Here is a 25,303-nt window from a genome sequence, read left to right as displayed (position 1 = left end):
TGTTTTATATTTTCAATAGATTCGGTTTTTATTTTTTTAAAAGCATGGAATTATTCATTATTAATCTGATGAGTTTCAATGTTGCATTAAAGGGGCTTAATTTTTATGACTAATGGGATCGTCTTTTTCTTCTATCTATAAGTAATCAGATTATAACTAATTCTTCTTTGATACAGTAAAACAAACTCAAGATACATTATAACTAGCAATTTATTGAAGTGTTTATTTACACCCAAAACTGTTTATATTAATTATTGCAAGTGCGAGGACGAGGACGAGTGCATACGTAGACATTTTCCTCATTTTCTTGGCAAATTAGACCGTCTTTACACTTTACTGTTGGTGGTGGACCTCCTACAAAACGTGTAACTGGGCATTGATCTCCTTCATCTGAAAATATAAAGAAATATTAATGTAAAAATTTCAAGAAAAAAATCATTTTTAAACAGAAAGTAAAAATTTAACAGTAGTTATGATCTTGGTGAGGAAATTGTGACAAAAATTATATTGTCTAGTAATATTTTAAAAAAGAATTTGTAGATATGAATTAAGTTGCCAGTTAAAATCCACAGAAAAAAAGAACAGAGAATATCCTATGAGAAATATCCTTAACTTCTCAAAAAAAATTCTGTTCTGTACTTAAAAGAGTTTAATAATTTTTTAATTCAAAATCACTTACCAGTGCAATAAGCTTAGAACGCGTTGTGACAAAAAAATCTGCCCTGTGCACATTAGAATTTATCTATTGTATCTTATATGTAGATGCTAAAGATAAATATCTTGTGCATATCTTCCATTAGAACATACATACTAGAATCTATGCTTTTCGATTTTAGTTGGTTTTCATATTATGCAATTTACAATCTACTTTAATTACTTTTAGTGTCTTACTTAAATGTCTTAGTGCCTTACATGTCTTTGTTCCTTAGTGTTTTAGTACTTCATATCATATTAGTATATTGTCATTAGTCATGAGTATTAGCATATTGTCATTAGTCATGAGTATTAACATATTGTCATTAATCATGAGTATTTGTATATTGTCATTAGTCATGAGTATTAGCATATTGTCATTAGTCATGAGTATTAGCAAATTGCCATTGCTATAAATAGAGTGAACAGATCTTATTTTTTCATGGCATTCCTCATATATAAGATGGCACCGAGATTATTTAAGTTGAAAAAATCATTGAATTAGTGATTTAAGCATTTATAATTATTTTCATATTTTTAAGATATAGATAGACGGCAACTTTAGTAAAATTATTTGCGATTGATATTTAAAGTTGATAAATTCGGAGGAATATTTTTTATAATCAATACAATGATCAATGAACAAATTTGTTTTATCATTATTTGTAATAAAAGAAGCCACTAAAGTAAAGCATTTATTTATACTTACATGAAAACGGTCTCAAATTCTACAGCATTAATTAAGTTAAATATCATTAAATTTGTACTTTAAATAAAAAGAAACCATTTATAGTAGTCATGTAGATATAATAAATGAAGACACTATTGTAAAGTATATAATCATGTTTACATGAAACCCATCTCAAATTCTACAACATTCATCTGATATTAGATAGCATTAAATTTGGTGCAGGTTAATAAAAAGAAGCCATTGATAGTAGCCATGTAGGTATAATAAAAGAAGTCATTAATATAAAGCATATAGTCATGCTTATATGAACCCTTTTTAAAATTGTGCAGCATTCATCCTATGTTATAGCATCAAGTTTGATATAGGTTACAAAATGATTAAAGCCACATAATGTGATCTATACTTTCAACTTCAAGTAGGTATTTTGCATTATTATCATCTTTAAGAGAAAAATAAACAATTTATTTTGAATTTTCAGCAGTAACTTTTAAAGAAACTCTTCACCTTCTTTGAAATATACATGGAAACTGTTACGTTTTAAGCGTAATAAACAAGGCAATTGCATATGAAATACCACATTATCAAGCGATTTTGATAAAACTTTTGAAATTACAATATTTTACATCATTTACTAAATATCATTATTCTGACACATTTCTTTATAACTCCCATTTTTATTTCACAAAACTGCACTTTAATTTTCATATTTTTTCTGTATTCTATATGAATATATATCTAATCGAATCCATTTCTACAAATATTTCTGTGATAAAATTAATAATAGACGCAGATGACTTAGTATTTATATTTTTTAGTTTTTTTAAAGTAAAAATTTATTTTAAACTTTCCGTTCCTTCTGAGGATTAAAATACAAGATGAAACATGGAAAATATCAATAATTCAAAATCACTTCAAAAGTTATAAGAAAATGAATTGCAGACATTTATGTTACCTAAATATGTGATACATTCTGGACAACATCCGCAGAATCCACCATTTTCGACGTACGTTTCACATTCCGTACATTCTACGTCCTGACATTTTACACCGTTGCATATTCCTGGATAACAAGTAATTAGGGCTTCTGCTGAAACAATTGAAATCAGAAGCAAAAAAAGAATCTGATTCATTCTGAAATCGGTGAAGCAACCTGAAAAATATTAATATTTAAATTGAAAAAATAAAATACGAATAAAATAAAAAATAAGTATAAAATAAAAATAAATAATAAATAATATAAATAATAAAATAAATACTGAAAATATTAAAATTTTATTAAGTATTTCAGAGAAACTTGGATTTCTTCTAATTGCTAATTATTAATATATCCTTCATTAGCATTTATAAACAACAAAAAAATGTTTTCATGTTGTCCGTTTGTCAAATCTAGAAGTGGTATAGCATTATATTCGACGCATAACTACTTAATTTCGTCACCTATATTTTAGATGAACATCTCAAAATGGCTTCGAGTTTAAGATTAGTTTCTTAACTCATAAATTTGGTTTATAGTTCTTTCGTAACGTCCAGATAAAATCAGATATCCTTATACAAATTGTAGGATTGTAGCTTCTTAATCCAAATATTTAAGTAATACACAGGTGTTCATTTTTATCGTTGTTTAGACAAATTTATAAACTGTGAAATATAAACATATGCTTTCAATAGAAAGAATTGTACTTCAAAAGAACTGTGAAATATAGACATATATTTCCAACAGAAAGAATTGTACTTTGAGTTGAAAACAAAAGAACTGTGAAATATAGACATATACTCCCAATAGAAAGAATTGTACTTTGAGTTCAAAACAAAAGAATGTCTAAGGACATCCAATTCTATTCTATTTCTTTGTTTTAAAGACCTATTTAATCAAATTTTGCTATAAATATGGAAATTATAGCTATAGAAAAATAATTAGATCCTCCTAAAATAATATCTCAAAATAGTGTCCCAATGCTAACAAAATTAATATATCTACCAATTTGTAATAATAATAATAAAAAAACGTAAAATATAAATACCATCTGTTACGCGTTTTATAATGAATACATTAAAGATCATTACATCCGAAATATCTTAATCTAAATTTTCCCGTATTCTTCATCGATATCCCACTAAAGTATCGAATAGAATTGATTTTACAAAATTTGAAATTTCTTTGACTCCTGGTATGCATTTAAACATAAATTATATATTTCTTTGTTTATGAAAAACATTACCTTACTAACTAAAAAAAATTAACTGAATAAAAACTAACTAAAAATAAGATAATGATTTTTCTTAAAAAAATATTACCTTATTCTTATTTTTTTTTATTACACCAAGATCTAAGAAACAATTAAATTCTGATAGAAAATAAAAGGTAGGATATCCATTAATTACCAGATTGGTACAGAATTATCTCCCTTTTCTGGTACAGAATTAACTGTACCAGAAAAGGGAGATAAGGATTTGTCGCAAAAAAAGAAAGAAGAAAAAAAGATTATCTCAATCACAATAAACAAAATATTTTTATTCTCCAAAGAAGAATAAAAATATTTTCTGCATCTAAAGGAGTTTTGTTAACCAAATTCTAAATTTATGATGAAAAATCTACATTTTTTAATAGCCACCATAATGATTTATATTGCATTCATATAGCAACGGAAATACTAGGATTTTGGATTGAATAACTTCAGATCATGCAATTCCTGAAATAGTCATTACCTTCTTAAGATAAAGTGACAGTATTTTATACCCTCCCCTTCATCTTCTTTAGACTTTAAAAGAAAATATTTTTATTGATTATAGAGGATTTATTCTTATTATTTATATTTTGGAAATGATATACATACAAACATTTTAAGCCTAAAAAAACTGCCTTCAAGATATAACTAAGAAAAACAAGGCTACCACATCTGTAAAACAATTACCTATTGATATATTAGATTAAATGTCAAGAAATTTTATAACTATGAAGCTCTAAGGAATTTTATATGTTTCATGTGCTTAAAAAATTTTGAGTAGTTTTTATCCCGCATGAAAGATTTAGAAATGACTTTTATCAATGAAATTACTGTAGAAAGCTCTTTCCAGATTATTGGTAAATAAATCATTTCAAAAAAAATCATTTAAATATGAAGAAGAAAGACTTCCCGGCTATTCACTCTGTAAAATCAAACATGTATTTACGGAAATGATTGCTTGATAATACATGTCATATAATAAAGCATCGGTTTTAAAGTATTTCAGAAAAAAAGTTAAAAATCCATTATTTCGTTATTTTTCCCTCCGAAGCATCTCTCTAAAATCAAAACAGCTCAAAGAAATCATAAAAAGAAAATTGTCATTTTTCCATTTCCCATTTTTACCACGTAATATCAATCATTCTTACAAAATTCAAAATAACCACTGTTTATTGGTTAATAGAAATGAGAAAAAATAGAAAAAAATCATTAAAAATACCTGTTACATACTTTCATCAAATTACCTTATTAATCACGCAGGATATTAACAAGTTTATGGCAATAAGAGACATATTAGTACTTACTTAAGATGTATTAATAAAAAAATTACAAATTCAGATAATAATATTTTTTACGAAGATATTAAAATATTTGAATAAAACTTTTAAAATAGTACAAAGACATTTGGAAAAAAAACTTGAGAAAAAATAAAAAAATTCATTTGAAATTATGAGATCGTATACAAATTAATTTGAATGCAGCAATAAAATCAAAGTCATTTAAAAAAACATTTTAATAATGTTTACAATTCCTCTGCTTTGAGTACCCAGATTTCTAGATATGAATCCATACACTATATATACGCATAAAATAGTCTAGTCTTTAAAGCAATTTTAGCTATTATTTTTAAATTTTTAATTAATTGAAATTCATTTAATTTTCTATCAAAAGAAATGCAATAAAATTTGTGACAATCTATAGAAAATAATCAATTATGTAGACACATCAAGAACTTACCTGAATTCCAATATAAAAGCAGAAAATCAAGTTTCAAGTATATCTGAGTCAGGCTTCTGAATCTACTTACTTACCAGCTTAACGTGAGTATACGTGAAACTGAATAATTTATCCAGCTTAACGTGAGAAAATATATATTAGATTTATTGCATCATTTTAAAGAATTACGTTATTTAATATCGACGGTTATTCAGCAGGTGCAGGATCGAATACTCCTTCGTCAATATTGTAATAACGATATCTATATCGATATCAAAGGTTTTAAGGTTTTAATGCAAATAAAGAATAAGGAAATTGAAAAAAATGCCAATATGACTGTAATGAATTTTGTATTTCATTTATTTTAAAAAGAATTCTTGTAAAATTAAAAATGTTTCTATACATACTGAAATAATAATATGCTTCAGAGAAAATTAAATTAATAATTCGAAAACAAAAACAATATACTGTATTAGTACGAGAATCATAATTATGTTGACTTTCTTTCACATGAAATATGTGATGTAAGCTTCAAAGAAATTCTGTCTGTAAAATTTAATAAATATTCTTTAAGCACCAAAAGAAATATTTTAGAATTGCGTCCTTCCGTTTGTTTGTGGATATGTCTGAACGATGACTCAGTTTCGGAATAGTTTGGATTCCTGAGTTATTTAGTGTTCTTTATATCTCAATTATCTATTTGCATTGTATTTTCAATAAAATCCATCAGCTGGAAGACTGTCTGTTAGTCATATTACAAAAAGATAGTGACTTAAAAACACGTGTAAAAAAATTATATATGCTGCATGAACACCATTATTTTAGTTGCTACGGTAAAATCTACGCTAATCTAGATATGTCTCAATATATAACAATATATTGTAAAAAAAGTTTAAAATATATTTTTAATTTTAAAAATTCCTAATTTTTTTTATTCAGTAAATATTATAACAAATACTAAACAGAAAACAAAGAAAAAATCATGTATTAGAATTTCAAAAAATTATAAAATAACTTAAAAGGAAATAAAAATAAAGCTCCACTTATTCATTTCCCGTTTATACGTCAATTCATCGCTGTTCCGATTCATTGTAGCCATTGTAGTAATAAATTATATAAAGAAATTCCATGTAATTTATTATTGCAATGGCTTCGTAGATGATTTGTTCATACTGTTGAAGGAGATAGTAAATTTCAGAGTATAGAGATTCAGAAAGCAAGTGAATAGTGATATCCATATAATGACTTCAGAGTTATTCATAATTAATAAATTAATGGAAAAAAATTGTTTGGTGATAATTTAAATGACGGAAAAGGTCATGAAGAAGTTTTCAAGAAGAAAAAATTCAAAAAACTAAATGAACTTATTTCAGTTCATAATGTATTTAATACTCGAAGAAAATTAACATGTTAGGCAATTGATTTGAGGTTTTATTTTTATAAAAAATCACATTCTATTTACTCCAAATAATTAGCTTTTAAAAATGAAGAAAGCAGCAATCACATAAATTTTTGCGTGATGTGATTAATATAGAAATAATCGTTTATATATAAATAATCGATTATTTAATAATCGTAATATAGAAATTATGTAGAAATTATCGATTATGTAATAATCGTAATAAAGAAATTATATAGAATTATATAGAAGTAATTGTAATGTAGAAATAATTGATTTAATACAGAAATAATCGATTTAATATAGAAATAATTGATTTAATAAAGAATTAATCGTTTTAAATGGTCACCTTCTGAAAAATATTTCATTTATTCTTGAAACCGAGAAGCAAGACGATAGCCTATAACTATTTTCAAATGACTGCTATTTATGAATGCTGAAAATTCGTTCATTTTAAGTCAACGTTTTCCTGTAATTCCGGTTATGAACAGAAAATAGTTTTTAAAAACCCGCTCAAGAGAGTCAATAGTAATCAAAATAAAAAAAAAGAAAAAAGAATGGAAAATACAGAAATATATCAGGAATCAAGCAAGACAATAAAAAGAATTTCAGGAAGTGGTTCAATGTTCCTTTAGAGATTGATAATCCTGGAAGTAATTGTGTTGGGAGCATAGGAAAACATGTAATTCTTTTTCACTAAAAAAAACTATATATTTATGAAATATTGTTTAAAATTTTAATTCTCAAAATACACTATTACATATTGACATATAAGTGCGCAAGAGTCTGAACTGAAATAATTTTGTCTAAAAATGGACCGATTTTACCCAACTGAATTGAATAAAACACCGTTAAGTTACGAATGTTTTAATAAAAAGAATAAAAAGAAGTGAATGAAAACTTTTTTTGAACTTGTAGAAACAGACAGATTTAGTAAAAGATCTCTTGCTAAACTATATGCAACATCGACAGTGAAGAAATTAAAATACCCTTGTTAAATACTGCTAGTAGTAAAAACTGCTAAGATTAACTCAGTTGTATATTTATTCTTTTCTTCATATATTATAAAAAATTTCAGCTTATTCAGCATCCATCACTTTATTTCCTTTCCTGCGAGTCATATGATAATAATCGAACTACGTAATAGTATTTAAATGTTCCACCTTATATACAGAGTAGGTATATATTTTAACTGATATAATTAGATAAATGACACAAAATCTTTTAAAAACTAGAGACATCAGAAAATTTTAGATTTACTAGAGGCATTCTAATAGTATTTAGGAAAATTATAATTTTTAATAACATAGCAGTAGTTAAAAATAATTAAATAACAGCCTAAGAGTGAGAAAAATTTCTGTTCATCTTCATTTCTAAATATAACAAACATTTATATGACATTATGATATATATCTCAATGCCCGGAACTAATTGTTTTGTGACATAACTAAAGAATATATTTTATACTTTAATTAAGACTTTTTTTTACAGTCACAAATAAAATTTTCCTTGCCATTATAAGAAAATACAACATGTCAAAGTCATGTTTTCTATTGCGTTTTTAAATTTATGATGAATGCTTAGAAAGTAAATGAAGTATATACTATTTGATCAAAATTAACTGCAAATATAAAAATGTGATTTTTTTTCAAATTTCACCAGAAAAAATTTAAAGAACTGCACTTGAATCTCTACCTTGTAAATAATATGTATGTATTCTTTATTATACAATCAAGAATTTGATTTGATCACGATGGAATTTAAAGGACAAATTAAAAGTTGATGGAAAAGAAAATAACTTGGCCACATGTCACTTCATGGATGACCGCTTACAATTGCAGTTTTTATTAGTCGTTTTGTTTAGCATATTTAATTCTTCTACGCTTTTTTGTAAAAACAATATGCATATTCTTGAGCATATAAGAATGAGTTAAGAAATCCCGAGTTTTTCAGCATGTTTTTTGCTTATAGTATATACTTATATAAGACTTTCTAAATCTGAACACTCTACCTTTATTAAATAATGGAATTAAGAGGCAAGTAGAATATTTTGATAAATATTAAATATTAAGGAATAAGTATGAATTCATTATTTTACAATGAAGATTCTGTCATAACCTAGAACAAACTAGAAATTAACGGAAAGCCATAAGAAATTGACTTGGTTCACCCTATTTCACAGATAACTCATTATAATTGACACTCTTTTCAATAGATTTTTTTCGCACATACAATTATTGCACGCATTTTCGTGCAAATAACATGTGGATTCGAGAACATATAAAGTTTTATTAATAAGTCGTTTATATAAAGGTTCACAACTTATTAAATATCCCTGATTAATAAAAATAAAGTATTATCTGTTAAATATCAGAAAAGTAAACATCATGTATAAAATAAATTTTCTGATTTTTTTTCTCACTATTGTGCAAACATAAGATTTTAGCTTGTAATGCATTATCTATTTAAAAGCTTATGGATACATTAATTTTTTTTTTGCTCAACCGGCAAAAACGTCAAATTTGTGCGCTAAGACACGAAGAAAAGTTTGGGAGTGTTAAAAACAAAGCACCTTTTATTTCTTCGCGAATATACGTGTTATTTTTCTAATATAAGTTTTGCAACGGCAATCAAAGCCACCGATAAAATTATAAATCATTATCAGTTATCTATGAAACGTGGGGATCCCTCATTATCTGCTTCTTCATTAATTTCAGATAGGCTCCTTAAATTTCTTTATGACTGAAAACTCTTGACCGAGTTCATGATATTATTTTCTTGGCCAAAATCCAAGGCAAGTGTCTCCACTTCTTTGGATAAATTGAGTGGTCAGATATGATCATCATCATTATTTACAATCATCAAAATGCATCATTAATTAATCAGAATATTGGTGAAAGGAAAAAATATTAGTATTTATTTACTCTCTATAAATCAAAAATTTACAAAATTCAAGTAATATTATAATATATGCAATGAATTTAATTTAAGGAAAATCCAATGAAAATAATCATTTTAAATATATGTGCATTGAGAGCTTATCTGTATTCAAATGAAATAAAATTGAAATAAATAAACGCATGAAATAAAATTCCAAAAAAAATGATAAAAGTATTTCAGCACCAGACGTCTGAGACTATTTACTTACAAATGAATACCTAAAAATGAATATTTCATCTTGCTAAGCGCACAAGAGTATATATATATCAGACTTGTTGCACCACTCATTAATATCGATGGCTCTTCAGACAGGTGAGGAATCGAATGTGTCTTCTTTAAATGTTGCATTAACGATATCTAAATAGTACCATCAGATTTTAATGTCTCAGAGCAATCACGAATGATGAAATTGAAGAAAAAGAAAATTATTACAATGAATTTGGAACGCCATTTATTTCTAATAAAAAAAATTCTAACGTAATAGCAAATATTTCATCAGACACTAAAATAAAAGACAGCTTTAGGAAAAATGAAATTAATGATTTGTAAAACATAATCAGATACCTAATCAGCCCCAGTCTATAAGTATGATGTTTATACATTCTTGCATAAGAGTACAGTAATCATTGACTTCTAAATCATCAGTAATCATCAAGAAAACTCAACTTCTAAATTTTCATAAATATTCATTTTTTTTTTTTTGTAATTGTGTCTTTGTATTTGTCTGTGCACATATCTGTACGATAACCTAGTGAAATTTAAAAGCATGAATTTATTATTATTCTTTGTACTCATAATATGTCGATAAGCGTCAAATTGTGTAACATTATGTCGATAAGCGTCACATTTTGAATAAAAATCTCCTAAAATCTGTTAATCAATTTATATATATGAGAACGCTATAATTAACGAGTAGGAGTGATCACTCAAAACTCACTAATAAAGGTGTTATCTACTCGTATAAAATTATGAACATTGAGCAAGACCGTGAAAGCAATTATATTCAGATCTTTATTTTCAGAGTCTCAAATCTTTATTAGTACTCAGATCTTTATTTTCAGAAATAAAAGTTGTGTTTTGGTTGAAATAGTAAAGAAAACACGTACTTGTGAATGAGCAATAGTTCCGAAATGTCAATCTTTGGAGTGAAACTAGCATTTTTACTGAATCTAGTGCTCGATATATGGCGATAAATCCTTGGCATATGGTAACACATAATTACCGAAATATCGAATACACATTCTGAAAGCCTATTTTTCGACCGATTTCAAATAAAATTTGAGAAAGAACTATAGTTCTAATCACAAGATCGCATGTTAAATTTCCTTTATTTAAGACACTGAGTTTTTGAGTTATTTCATCATACCCAAAACAAAAGAAAACATCGACGGATAATTATCTCTCGACGAATCGTTTCCAAATTTGATACGGGTCTACCTTTTTAGATGATTAAAGTGTGTAACAAATTTTATTTATCTTGTATTTTCCAGTTATATCGCTTCACTTGTATTCGGACAGCTAAATAAATAAATTTCCTCGGTAGGAATTTCATTAAAACTTGAATAGAAACGAATAAAGGAAAAAGAAATCCGCTAAAGTCTATGCATCAAATTTCGTTCGCCTTGTTGAAGGCGCTTTGAAATTATCATATTCATGGCCAGATAGATATAATTCCAGAAATGTGGAATTATATCTATCTATTTCAATTCAGGAATGTCTGAAATGTAAATATTCTTCAAAATTCCGCGTTCGAACTTTTTAACATTTGGAATGGAATAAAAAACTATAAAAAAAAGTGTTAGACAAAACCATTAATAGAAAACTTCCAGTTTTATTTTAATCAATAAAAATTTTAACAAATGTAATCAGAAAAATATATTCAAAAAAGTATATTTTAGTGTTGGAAAAACAAAAAATATTATAGAATGGCTTTAAGAGAAATATTGTAAAGAACCACTTGCATGTTTCACATTCATAGTAAATTCATCACAATTCAGATTCATTCATTACCATTATAGTGATAAAATACTTTATAATACGAAAATGACGTCTTACATAAGGGTAATACGTCGCTTTCGTGCTAAAGATTGATTCTCCTGAGAACAGAGAATAGATCCATAGAGCATATAAATTATGATAACCACATAATGGCTTCAGAATTATTCACAATCGATGAATTAATATAAAAATTATGAGATTCGAAATTAAATAGTGAAGAAGACTATGAAAAAGTTTCCCTAGTTTCGTTAAAAACGTAATGAACTGAATTGAAAAACTTCTCCTGTGAACAAAGAATAGAGCCGTAGAGCATATAAATTATGGTAACCATATAATGGCTTCAGAATTATTCACAATCGATGAATTAATATAAAAATTATGAGATTCGAAATTAAATAGTGAAGAAGACTATGAAAAAGTTTCCCTAGTTTCGTTAAAAACGTAATGAACTGAATTGAAAAACTTCTCCTGTGAACTAACAATAGAGACGTAGAGCATATAATTTATGGTAACCATATAATGGCTTCAGAATTATTCACAATCGATGAATTAATATAAAAATTATAAGATTCGAAATTAAATAATGAAGAAGACTATGAAGAAGTTTTCCTACTTTCGTTAAAAACATAATGAACTGAATTGAAAAACTTCTCCTGTGAGCAGAGAATAGAGCCGTAGAGCATATAAATTATGGAAACCATGAATTATTCTTCAGAATTATTCACAATTAATTAATTAATTAAAAAATTATGACATTCGAAATTAAATAATGAAGAAGACTATGAAGAAGTTTCCCTACTTTCGTTAAAAACATAATGAATTGAATTAAAAAACTTTGAACTTGTTTTATTGCCCAAACACTAATGAGAAACATGCAATAAACTTTATGTGATTCATAATGTTGCATTTAATACTCTTCGCATTTAATGAGAAATGTATCATATGTGTACAAAATATGCAGTAATTTTCTATTTTTTTCACTTTGGAAATGAATGTTAAATTTTAATATTTAATTATTTTTTTTTGAATACTGTGTAGTAAAATACTACCACTAGATATGAAAGTTTTAAAGCTGTTGCTTTTTAATTAAATTCGCGCTATCAGTATTAAATAAAGCAATCATGAATATATTAATTTTGCAATGATCAAAGTTGTTTGCTAAATTTTAGGTTAGAGTTTTTTTTATTTATACGTCATTTTAAGTTAGTACCTTTAAAGACATCTAAACGTTGTTCTAAATTGAAAAATCAACTTTAATTTATATGAATGTTTTTTTTGAAAGGAGGGAGAAATTAAAGTTATATTTTTATTGAAAAATGTCTAATATTTGACGCTATAACGGAGATAAGAATTAATAAACTGGAAGTGCCATCAAATGAGAAAGACAGTATTAATTTTGGCTAATTACTCACATGATTTATGCTCGTGATGACAATTTAATATACATATAGAATGTGGATCATGTAAAGTAATTAATAAGATGAAAACACTAGATCACAAGTCAGTTTTTTTCCGGATGGTGAAGTTACCATCTCTGCTACAAGAACAAAGGTCCTCAATATAATGGTGCTAGATTCTCTACTTCAATCTTCAGATTCAATGCCTGATTTTGATGTAATAGGTCTAAAGCATGATAAATCCGAAGCCGAGGGTCAAAAGTCCTCTCTTTGGTATGAGAAGGGTGATGGAGGAAGATATCGACTCAGGTGCCGCCCTTGTCATTTGACCAATTTCAGGTCACGAGATCCATGCCTAAATATAATTTATGTTGCTTCAAAACGATACATTCACATAATTAAATTAAACTATTGTTCATTCTCAGACTCCAAAAACCCCCACGCATTTGCACATGTGTCAGAAAGCATTTATTTCATTAAAAAAAAAGGTGAGAGGAAAGATGAAGGGAAGATATATTTACATTTAACAATAAAAAGAATTCAGATTATACTCGGAATTAGGAGGTATAAAAACAGTGCTGAAAAGTGCTAGTCTTGGAATCCTGAAAAGAACAGTAAAGAAAGCCACGAAAATAAATGAAGAGCAAATAGAAAACAAAATGGAATAAATAAATTGCTTTTTAAATTTTTTAACATTCCTTGCTCTTGTTGGTGATATCACAAATAAGAACACATAGTATACTGATCTTGCAAAATCGAATTAAAATTATTACATGGTATTTAAGGATATCATTATTGTCATTTAAATATAGAAAAAAAAAACAGCAAGAAAACATTATGAGTTATTTTTCATTTGTATTATTGAATATTATCTTAAATAAAATCCACCGATCTTGTTTGTCTAGAAAACAAAATATTGTTGAAATTTTCCAGTCTATAAATCTTTATGTACTTCAGACATCAATTTTTATCGCAAACCAGAGTTCAGAATTTGAAAATTGTGGAAATTACAAATTGGAAAAATAAATAATTTATACTGTATTTTAACAATGATAGTGTTATGATATTCTTAAACATGAATAGTTATTTACATTCTTTAACAAGCTGTATTTCTTCAAATGAAAATCGCAAAAATATAAAGAGTCGGCGAACTTTTGAAAACTGTAAAAAATTAATAAAAAAAATACCAAAGGCTGTTTCAACTATGAATTTTTTTTTAAGTGAAAGCACATTCTTGAAGGCAATTTTTCATGTAAGTAACATGCCGATTTGATGAACCAAAGGGTCGTAAATTATTGAAAACGAAAAAGTAGTTTAGAACACTTATCTGCAAAAATATTAAAACTTTAAGAAAAATAAAAGCTTGAAAATATAAGGAATTGTATACTCCTTAATTTGATATAAGTCTGTAGAGTGAAAATTGAGGAGATTTTAAGATATTCAAGAAAAATTAAAATGTTTGCCAGGAAACATCGCATCAATGTTTACAGAAGGTATTGCAAAATTCTATGGAAAAATTCTGAGGAGTAATCGTATGCATCAAGGCGATACGAGTTTTCAAAGAAATATAAAGTCACAAACGACGGTAAACATTTATTTGCTGGAATATAGATACAGCATACATTTACAGCACATACATTTTAATATAAGAAAGGAGACGGTAAGAAACTTTTATAAAAATTGCTTAATGTTGCGGCCGCGAAGATCATTACATAACCGACACCGATTAAAGAACCACCGGACGCGCTGAAACATACCAGTTGTGTTTGCTATTTCCTCAGCAGCGACGACGATCCGTGCTACGAGATCTTTCAATGTATTCAAAGGTTTCTGATAAACAAGAGATTTAATATGGCCCCAGAAGAGGAAACCCAAGGGATTGGGATCCGGGGAACGTGGAGGCCAATCAACAGGTCTGCCACGTCTGATCCGCGTCTAAGGATATGTATCATCTAGATAGTTAAGCACATAATTAAAAAAAATGCGCTGGTGCACCATCATGCATTAACTACATGTTTTAGTGTGCAATGGCCGGTATTTCCTGCAGTAAATCCGGAAGGACGTGCTGCAGGAAAACAAGGTACTTTGCGCCACTGAGGCGTTCGGGCCCTGCATTTGGCCTCGTTATTTTGAAGGATTCTGTCTCCCGCAACTGTCTATTAATATTTCCAAAGGTGCTGAGGTGTGGACAACGCCTACTTGGTTATTGCTCTTGGTATATTCTTTGTGCTAGGCGTCCATTACCGTAAATTAAATGCATATCCGCATATTCGTCATTCATGAAATCTGATGTTGTTTGTGAATGAAACTTATCGACTATCAATTCTGCACTGCTCTTTAATGAATACAAGCTACTTTTGTATTCCTCGAACCATCAATTCTGCAATGCTCGCTGCTTTTATATTCTGCTGCTTTTATAACGCATGGAAAATTTAGATACGAGAAAACTTCTTCTTCTCGACTACCTTGTTCCAAATCCTTGCATTCTTAGGGACATTATCTTCGCCAGCTAATTGTCTCTTCGATGTCTTTTTTTGCAATTTTCACAGAATAAACGTCTTCTGTGATCCTATGTTTATAATAGTTTTTCTTCACCTTAATACCTACTATCATTTCTCTAAATTTACCTTTCGAATTTGGAAACACCCTCTGTAAACATCGGTACAGATGTTGCAGCAATGTTTCCTGGCAAACATTTTAGTTTTTCTTGAATATCTCAAATCCTCCTCAGTTTTCACCTACAGACTTATATCAAATTAAAGAGTATAAAATTCCTTATACTTTCAAGCTTTTATTTTTCTTAAAGTTTAAATATTTTTGAAGATAAGGGTTCTAAACTACTTTTTTGTTTTCTTTAATTTATGACCCCCTGGTTCATCAAATCCGCATGTTTCTTACATTAAAAATACCCTTTAAGTATGTGCTTTCACTTAAAAAAATTCATAGTTGAAATACCTTTTGCTATTTTTTTATTAATTTTTTACACTTTCCAAAAGTTCGCTGACTCCTTATATTTTTGCGATTTTCACCCCCTAAACGTTGTTTGGGACCCCATGTTGTATGGCGATTCTTTATCCTCTTGATGCCTCCTATCACCCTTCTGAATTTGTCTGTCGAATTCGGCAAACCCTGCGTGTATATATATATATATATATATATATATATATATATATATATATATATGTTACACTGAAAACCCGAAATCAGTCAAAACGCGAATTAACTAGGGAAAACGCGTTTTAACTGACAGCGCTAGGGGGAACGCGAATTCACTAGGGAAAACGCGTTCTAACTGGCAGCACCAGGGAAAACCTGAATTAACAAGGAAAAATGCGTTCTCATTAACAGCGCTAGGGATAACCGTTTTATTCGTGTTTTGATTGATTTTTTAGACAAAATTATTTGCATCTATCCAAAATTATTATATTAAATTATACTTAGTAAAACAGTATTTGAGGAAATCTCCTATCATTGAAGGAAAAAAAATACTTTATTTGGATATTGTTTAAAGCAGTATCGTTATTACAGATTATTTATTTCGACAAGGCAAACTACTGTGACACTTAGAATTGCAAAGAGAACCATTTTTTTATACAGAAACATTTCTTTGAAGGACAGTATTTTTTACAAGAAGAGTGGATGAACCCTTGCCCAGTTCCTATAGCTCCTTTTCTTGCTGCTGTTCTGAGAGAAATTTCCTGATTCGGTACTTGTTCTTTAATCAAGAAAATTTGCTGCGATACATCGAATTTAGATCTAAAAATCAGGGAATAAGTTAAACTTCTGTATAAAACTTGCACCTGAATAGATATAATCTAATTTATAAATACTTATAAAATTTAAAGTTAATATAAATTGAATAAATTATATTTAGTGAATAAATACTGAACAAATTAAGTTTAAATATCATTTCTTACCTCGAATACAGTTTGTTCAGAACTCCATCTTTCGTACCAATTTTGTACAGGCTATCTTTATTTTTTCCAAGCAATACACCGATGATATTTCGCAAAGCAGCTTTTACTCTATCAACATCTGAAATGGGAACAACACCTCCAATATCAACCTCAGTATATATTGCATCGGAGATCTTTCTCATTCGTTTGGCTTGCTTTATTAAATTTTCTTTGCTTCCTCTCTAATTAGAAAAATGTTGGTCGACTTATTAGCAAGCATATACTCCCCTGATTGTGCTTGTTCAGTTCTTATTCATCTGCGTTCATATTCTCGAAAATTTTCTGAAGTTCATTCTCGTCTTCGATAGTTTTTATAATATCTGATGGCAAAATTGAAGTTGTCATTCCAACTCTTGGTTCAATCTCAAACATAGCTTTGAATGGTGATTGTTTAATTCCTGAATGTAGAACTTTGTTTTTCATGAATTGGACAAAACGAAGACTATAAGACCACTTTATAGTTTTATTGTCCTTCATCCATGAAGCCAACATATTTTCTACATCTTGATTGGCCCTCTCACCCGAACCCTGCGACTGGCTATGACGAGGCTTCCCATGAACAATCTTCAATTCTGGCCAATACGTAAGTAACTGCTCTATAACTGAATTTATAAAACTCTCTTCCATTATCAGATTGCAGTATACAAGGAGCCCCAAATATCAAAAAGATATATGAAGTACTTGCAAATGCAACCTCTTCCGTTCTTTCGCTCTGAAGTGGTCGTAGTAACACAAATTTCGTAAAAGGGCCCTTAATAATAAACTTAAATTCATTACCTGCCTGAGATTGCATGTCAATCAAATCCACTTGACAGAGACTATTCATTTCTGAGTGAATGATAGATTTAAAAGCAAATCTTTCCTTTTCATATTTTTTTTCTGTTGACATATTTCACACATTGATAAAAAAAAATTGAATCATCTCAGTGGTTATGTTAGCATATTTTCTTGAAATTTCAATTTTAAGTCTGTCTCTACCACCATATCCTATGGTCCCATGTACACTTTCGCTGATATCAAAAATTTCTTCGACGGGTAAATAATATTTGATGGGGTCATTTGAAGAAATCAACTTTTTTTCCCGCTAATTTCAAAAATGTCAAAAATTTTAATCTGCAGTACTAAACAGAAGTCTTGCTAACGCCAGATTTTGCTTTTTCAACCTCAGATAAAAGAGTGTTGTATTCATCACGTGTAAAATATTCTGTTTTTTCTGTAACAATTGTAATTGTTCAAGAAATCTATTTTTCCACTTTTTAGCGCAAAAAGCATTAACATTTTCTTCACGCATCGTAAATGAATCAACCAGCCCAACAAGAATAAAATTGGACAACTTCACTTTCTTTTGGATATTTCAAGAACAAGAAATCTAGATTCCTACGGTTTTAACCGGACAAAACAGAAAATAACTAGAGAAAACCCATTCTCCCATTCTCCTCAGCGCTGTAATTCGGGTTTTAGAACGGGTTTTCCCTAGTGAATTCGTGTTCTCCCTAGCGTTGTCAGTTAAAACGCGTTTTCCCTAGTTAATTCACGTTTTGACTGATTTCGGGTTCTCACTGTAACATATATATATATATATATATATATATATATATATATATATATATATATATATATATATATATATATATATTTAATTTTATTATTGCTTATTTCATCCTCAACTAATTATTTAAATAATGTTCAAAAGAAGAGAGCAAAGCGTTGTACTCCATCAGACTAGATTTGTTGCCATTCGCTTAGAAATATTTCTATTTAATGCTAATAGATATAAATTATTTTTACTTAATTCAATTAAGGTGCAAAACATTTAAGTTCTATTCTGGATATAAAAAAATTACATTCATAAAAAATAAAATAAATTTTTATATTATTTTTCATCATTGAAGAGTAATTTTTCAGTTCTACTCATTTAAATTAGTTGCAGGCTGTGTTTTGCTATCATGTAACTATATTTCTTGATATAAAAAAAACAGTAACTTTAATTGCTTGAAACTACTGCACAAGTAATTCTTTAAATTCAATTCCAGCATCACACTCAAGAGACAGGAAATACCTTTTCTGAACTTTTAAAATATCGCTAACATGCTCTTTCGTTTTCTTTTTGTTTTACATTCTTAGCGATCACATTTCTCTCCAAAGATCATGGCTTGGACTCGATGACAATGATATCGAAAACTACATTCAAGTTCCCTTTTTAATCCTTCAAGTTGACAATAAACATAGTTATGGCTTTTTATCAACAAATTTATAAAATTTCTACATAACAGCGCTTTCCTAACAATGTATCTACTTTCTTTCCCTTTTGCGCGTGACGAAATTAAATTATAAATTCCTTTTATCTCACCTTAAGTAAGCCATAAGTAATCTCGCCAATTATCCTGCAAGTTACCAGGCGACACATTTTACACTCAGCTTAGAATAACAGAATAAACTTGTGCTGCCATCTATAGAAAGAACTCTTAACCAAACATATTATTTACAATTCAAAATAAATAATGTCTTGAAAGCAAATTTGTGGAATCAGCTTTCAGAAATTTCTTCTTTTCTTGTAACGGAATCATTACTAAAATCAATGGGAATAACATAAAAAATCTGACAACAATCAAACTGTCTCTTCTGAATAATTAAATGTTTTTAATTCAAAGGTAGAATTAAAAATATTAAAGGATAATTATTGGATAATAAATTTGAAAAAAGCAAATTATTCAAGTTAATTCAAATGAAGTTTTGAAAAATATTAAACTGAAGAAAGTAAAAACAACTAAATATGCAGTGATTAATCATCCGCTAAAAGCATACTTTAGAATACTTCTAGGGTCTCTAGACTGATAGGTGGTTGCAAACGAATCAAATAAAAGTCTTTTTTTTTGCTTTATTTTTCTAACAACCAAATAAATAAGTTTGTAGAAAAATACATACTCTTTAAATGATAAAACATTATAACAAATATAATTAATCTTACGGAACGTACCTGGAGATCTTTCTTTGAAAGATACGCTTGTTTGTCACAATGTAAGAGACATGCTTTGATTTACAGAATACAACAGTAGTATAGTTGAGTATGATTCATATGTTAAACTTTTCATAATTGTGAATAATACAAATTGCAAATTGGTAAAACCATACTTCACAATAATGCATCGATAGAATTTTCATTAAAATCAAAGAACGAATTATCTCATCAGAATTAATGAGCGAAGAAATTGTTTTTCTGCTAATTTATTGCTGTTACGAAAAAAAAAAGCTTATTTAACTTTTGTGTGCAAAGGACATGAAAATAATCAATCAGTAATTTACAGTTTTAATCACAGGTTAAATATAAGTCTGCATAATATTATTATTATTATTTTTTTTTTTTTGCTGTTAATTTCTTAATAACAAAGTACTTAAAAAGTAAGTATTACCATTGCGAAAAAAATTCGATACAGAGATTTTTATTAATCTCCATATTTTTAAAACACCCAGAGTCCATAAAAAAATTTCATAACTATAATTATTTATGAACACAATAATTCAGAAACAAAAGACGTTAAAAAGTTCACATCTGATGCGCGATCTAACACTATAATAGTAAATTTCTGTCACATGTTGAAAGAAATCTGAAAACCATTTATCGACCCCTGAGCATGTAAATTTGGCAAATCAAAAACACTACAAATATGGAATATTCTTATTTGGTTTTGTTACTTGAATTAGAGATAAAGAAAAATGAATAGTAGAAAGGTAAAAATATATTATAGAATTAATAATGGGTAGGTTTTGTGTTTCTGGATTTGAGTGCCAGTTTAAAAGGATCCGTACTCAATGACGTCTCTCTACAACTCTACAAGCAAATTGTTCTCATCACATTTGAAGAGTATTAAAAATCAAAGTTTAGTTGTTGACAAATTATGTGTGAGACTTTTTTAACCATTGGACTTTATTTTGTACTGCAGAAGTTTAAAGATGCCAGGAGACTATTAGTGGACATCATATAACATTGTGCATGACCTTTATCCTTACAGGAGCAGTTATGACTGTTGAAAAATTAGAGTATATAAAGTATGGGGCTATGCCTTGAAATAATATTCATTTTAAAATTAGCAATATTACTGAGATAAGCAACTCTATTATATATATATATATATATATATATATATATATATATATATATATATATATATATATATATATATATATATATATATATATATATATATATATATATATATATATATATATATATATATATATATATATATATATATATATATATATATATATATATATATATATATATATTTATATATATATATATATATATATATATATATATATATATATATATATATATATATATATATATATATAATGGATTTCGAATCCTGTCGACTAAATAATAGGTAACATATTCGAATCCTGTCAGCTAAATAATATGTAATATTATTTTGGTTGAAGCAGAAGGCAGGTTCGAAGACATAGAAGACACTTTGGATTTTTTAATTTCGTTTTATTATCTTTCTACCACCATCCAGGAAAGCATAACTATTTACAAGAAGACGCAGGGCGGCACAAAAGCAGAAGTAAGAAAAAAGGGCCGAACAAATGATCACTAGTCTTATATAACATGGGATTTCCGGCCACGCGCCAATGCAATACATGTGGTGACCTTTGACACCTTTTCAAGGGCACCGAATGGATCACTTTCTCTTGAGACGTAGATTGATTGCGAAGTAATTTTTACACAGCTTCATACGTGGAATGAGATCATAAAATAAGAGAATATTTCTCTCTCTCTGTCTCTCTCTCTCTCTCTCTCTCTCTCTCTGTATATATATATATATATATATATATATATATATATATATATATATATATATATATATATATATATATATATATATATATATATATATATAGTAATTTATAAACTTAAAAATTAATAATTACTTTGACTGCGCATTATTTCAAGTGAAAATAAATAACGAGATAGTAGATAAATGCACATTTAAGGATATAAATATTTATCTTAAAACTAATAATATTACTGAGATAACTAGTTCAACAATAATAGAGGTCTTGTCAATATTTCCATCTTTGATTATATCACAGACGTATTTTTTTTTTATTTTAATTCATGGTTTGACTAAATTAATACTATCGTACTTGCTTTGTGAAATTTAATAGTTTCTTTGAACAAAAAGAGAAAATTACATTTAATGATTAGAAAAAATTAAAGTTTAATTTTCTGAAGTTTGGAAGATGTTTAAAAGGATATCTGCCTTTCTGCTCTTGTTTAGAACACTTATCTTGTCATTTAATAGGTCAAAGGACTCCAGAGAAAATCATCTGTTTTCAATTCCCTTTAATCAATTCCAGGTTTTTAAAAAAATATATCAATCCATTTTCGCTAAAATGATTTAACAAGCGTTTTCCTCTAGATAATATATGCTATTTATAGTTTTTGATTTCCACCATATACCCGCCCTTTCCTTAAGGAATCTTCGAAAAATGGTTTCACCAGCAAGTTCAAAACATCCCCATTGTCTTATTCGCATTACTTCATCCTAACCCACTTCAAACAACTTTCAACCATTCACTTTCTTTGAATGTGTGAAAAGAAAGAAAAAAATCGGAGATTCATAAATATCTCTCCTTTATGAAAAATCAGGTCTTCAGTAAAAACATTTTTCGATTGCTTTACGACATCTATTTTGAGAATGAAATTTCGTTCCTTTTATTCTTCATTTTAAAAAAAGCCGATGACCTTTTATTAGTCATAAATTGGTCTCTTTTTGAAAAACATGTCACCGAAGCGTCCATCCGATACAAAATATGGGTTGTGGTCTTTCTCAGTGACTTAATTTTCTTCCATGCATACGCGTCATAAGTGAGTAGAACATTATTTTCATGTTTTCAAAACTTGTGGAGAACAGCCAAGTGCTAAAGTTTGAAAACAAAGAATTCAATCAACTCTTCATCTTATGTTTGTGTTTCAGAAGTCGTATTAGTTACTAATGAAATAAAAAAACCTGATATATTTAATGCATTTGAAAAATTTATTTTATTTATTAAATTTTTTTAACCCTTCAGTATAAAATTTTTCATTATTTTTAAAATGTATTCAAATAATCTAAACAATGAGGGAGAAACAGTAATAGTATATCCTAATTCTATTCCAAAACTTCTTCATTTAGTTAACCATTTAACCCCTTATTTACCGATGGTACTTTAAAGTACCATTTCAATCCGCCTGGTATCTTCACAATATGACTATTTCTTCTTATAGTATTTGAAAGAAAACGAAGAACGTATTTCCAATAAAAAGCAATAGATGTCAATTAAAAAGAACATTAAAAATCTTTCATTATTAATTTAATTAATTCAATTATTTTAATTAATTTTAAACGTTTTTTTTTCTTTTTCCTGGGGTTATTTTATGCCAAAACTTAACTAATGGTTCAAAAATAAATTAAAAAAATTTATGGCAAAATAATTCATTATATCACTGCTCGACATAATGGACGAAGAAAAAATAAATTGGATTTAAATTCTAAATTAAAAGAAAATTTGTGAGAAAAAAATAACCATTTTATTGGCATTTAGTAACAATTTGCATTTTAGAACTGAATTGTCACTTCTGAGCTAAGTTTTCTTTGGAAACAAAACCAATTCATAAAAAGAGATTCCATTTGACTCATAATTTTTATATAAAATTCTGGCTCAGTGATACAACTTGAAACCGTTAAACATTTAATAAACCACTATTAAGATAAAATACTGAAATTTCGAGACCAGTGTTTGATTTGTTGCATAAAGATGCTTTTTCAAAACTGCAAAAGATTAATTTTCAAGGATCTCATAATTTCGAACCCTGTTCAGATGAAGGACAAAGGATCTGATCTAACTTCCTTCTCCCGATTTCTACATTTTAAATACCAAACGTGAGCCAGCATTATGCCATCGAGATTTCTTAATATTGTAGATAATTCCATTATTAGTCTTAATAATCAAATACCATTGAATGTCAGTATGCCAAGTATATTTTTCATAAAATTTTCTATGAAGACATAATTTTTTTTAATTTACTTCAAATTCAAATATCATTGAAAATTCTACTTTAGAATATAATTTTTCATTATTTGCCAGTTTTGATAGGTAAGTCTATGAAACTAAACGTTATTAATAGAATCAGATTTTCAATAAATTTATTAATTTATGGATGATGCTTGCTTGATTTTTGTTCCTGCCTCATAAATCACTGCCTAACAAGAACTTTCAGTTTCTCAAGTACATTGGAGGAAAGCTATTTTGGTGCGAGGAATCGCTTAATTAACAAATTAATCAGTTAGCATTAACAGATTACTCACAAGAGATCATATGTTGAGCTTACAAATTGCATACCAAAACATAAAATAAATACTAATTATCTATTAAAAGCAAGTTATTTAATAATAGTAAAAATAAAGATTAATTTATAAATGTAGGGTGATTATAACTGAAGTAAATATTTAGAGCCTAATTACAAAGAAAGTGCAATGCCATTTCGAATACATACCATTTAGACGACAGAGAATCAATTCATAAAAGAAAGGATAACTTAAATAATGGGCAAAAGTGGCGCTGCCGGCTGATTTTTGACATTAAAATAGGCATAAAGACTTTATTTAAAAAAAGAAAGGCTTTACGTGATATGACTGATATTTGGAGCACGTTTTAAAACAGGAGTTTTAGCTTTTTAGAGTTTATTTTTATTTCATCATTCATAACTGGTCTTGCAGAAAAGTTGAGTGAGTAATTCAAATTTTTGTTCCCTTATCTTACTTTTCTTTCTTAATTGAAAAGTTACTTAAATACCATTTATCTTTTCACATTAAGCAAATAACATTCTGCAGATAAAAGTGTAATTTTTTGAATGAACATTGTACAACATGGTAGACACGAATATATACAGAATGAACATTGTACAACATAGTCGAGAGGAAAGAGAGAAGCCTCATGCATGAGCATGCCCATGAAATTCATGAGGACAAAAACATTGGTGAATATAAACCTCCTTTTTAAAGAAAAATGTGACGGAAAAACAAACATAGATATTAATAACAGTCAAGGTAAACATATTCAAAATATTTTGCAAACTAAATTAAGAAAAAAAAAGCAGCCAAGCTATAAAAAATGAGCGTTGAATAGTAAAGTCAGTATACGAATTGCAAATGTGTAACAATTTTATTTAATTTGTTAATTTATGTCAATTATATTTAATTTATGTTAAAAATAAATCTTTAAGTGATCAAATTTATTTT

At 27.7% G+C, this 25,303-nt stretch overlaps 2 protein-coding genes across 2 annotated transcripts; both read right to left on the bottom strand.

The window, feature by feature from the left end:
* Positions 1 to 211: 211 nt before the first annotated feature.
* On the bottom strand, positions 212 to 24,634 carry LOC129964015 (fungal protease inhibitor-1-like). Its single transcript, XM_056078674.1, has 3 exons — positions 24,559 to 24,634; positions 2,337 to 2,534; positions 212 to 390 (listed from the first exon to the last, which is right to left on the bottom strand). The coding sequence occupies exons 2-3, from the start codon at positions 2,512 to 2,514 to the stop codon at positions 248 to 250; spliced, it is 321 nt and encodes a 106-aa protein (XP_055934649.1). The 5' UTR covers positions 2,515 to 2,534; positions 24,559 to 24,634; the 3' UTR covers positions 212 to 247.
* Positions 17,265 to 17,642, bottom strand: LOC129962919 (KRAB-A domain-containing protein 2-like). The gene has a single exon (XM_056076921.1). The coding sequence runs from the start codon at positions 17,640 to 17,642 to the stop codon at positions 17,265 to 17,267; it is 378 nt and encodes a 125-aa protein (XP_055932896.1).
* Positions 24,635 to 25,303: the final 669 nt, after the last annotated feature.

Source organism: Argiope bruennichi, chromosome 3 (genome assembly GCF_947563725.1).
Source record: "Argiope bruennichi chromosome 3, qqArgBrue1.1, whole genome shotgun sequence".
NCBI classification, from domain to species: Eukaryota; Metazoa; Arthropoda; class Arachnida; order Araneae; family Araneidae; genus Argiope; species Argiope bruennichi.
The sequence above is the reverse complement of the archived record's forward strand: the minus strand, read 5'-3'. Positions and strand labels throughout refer to the sequence as shown.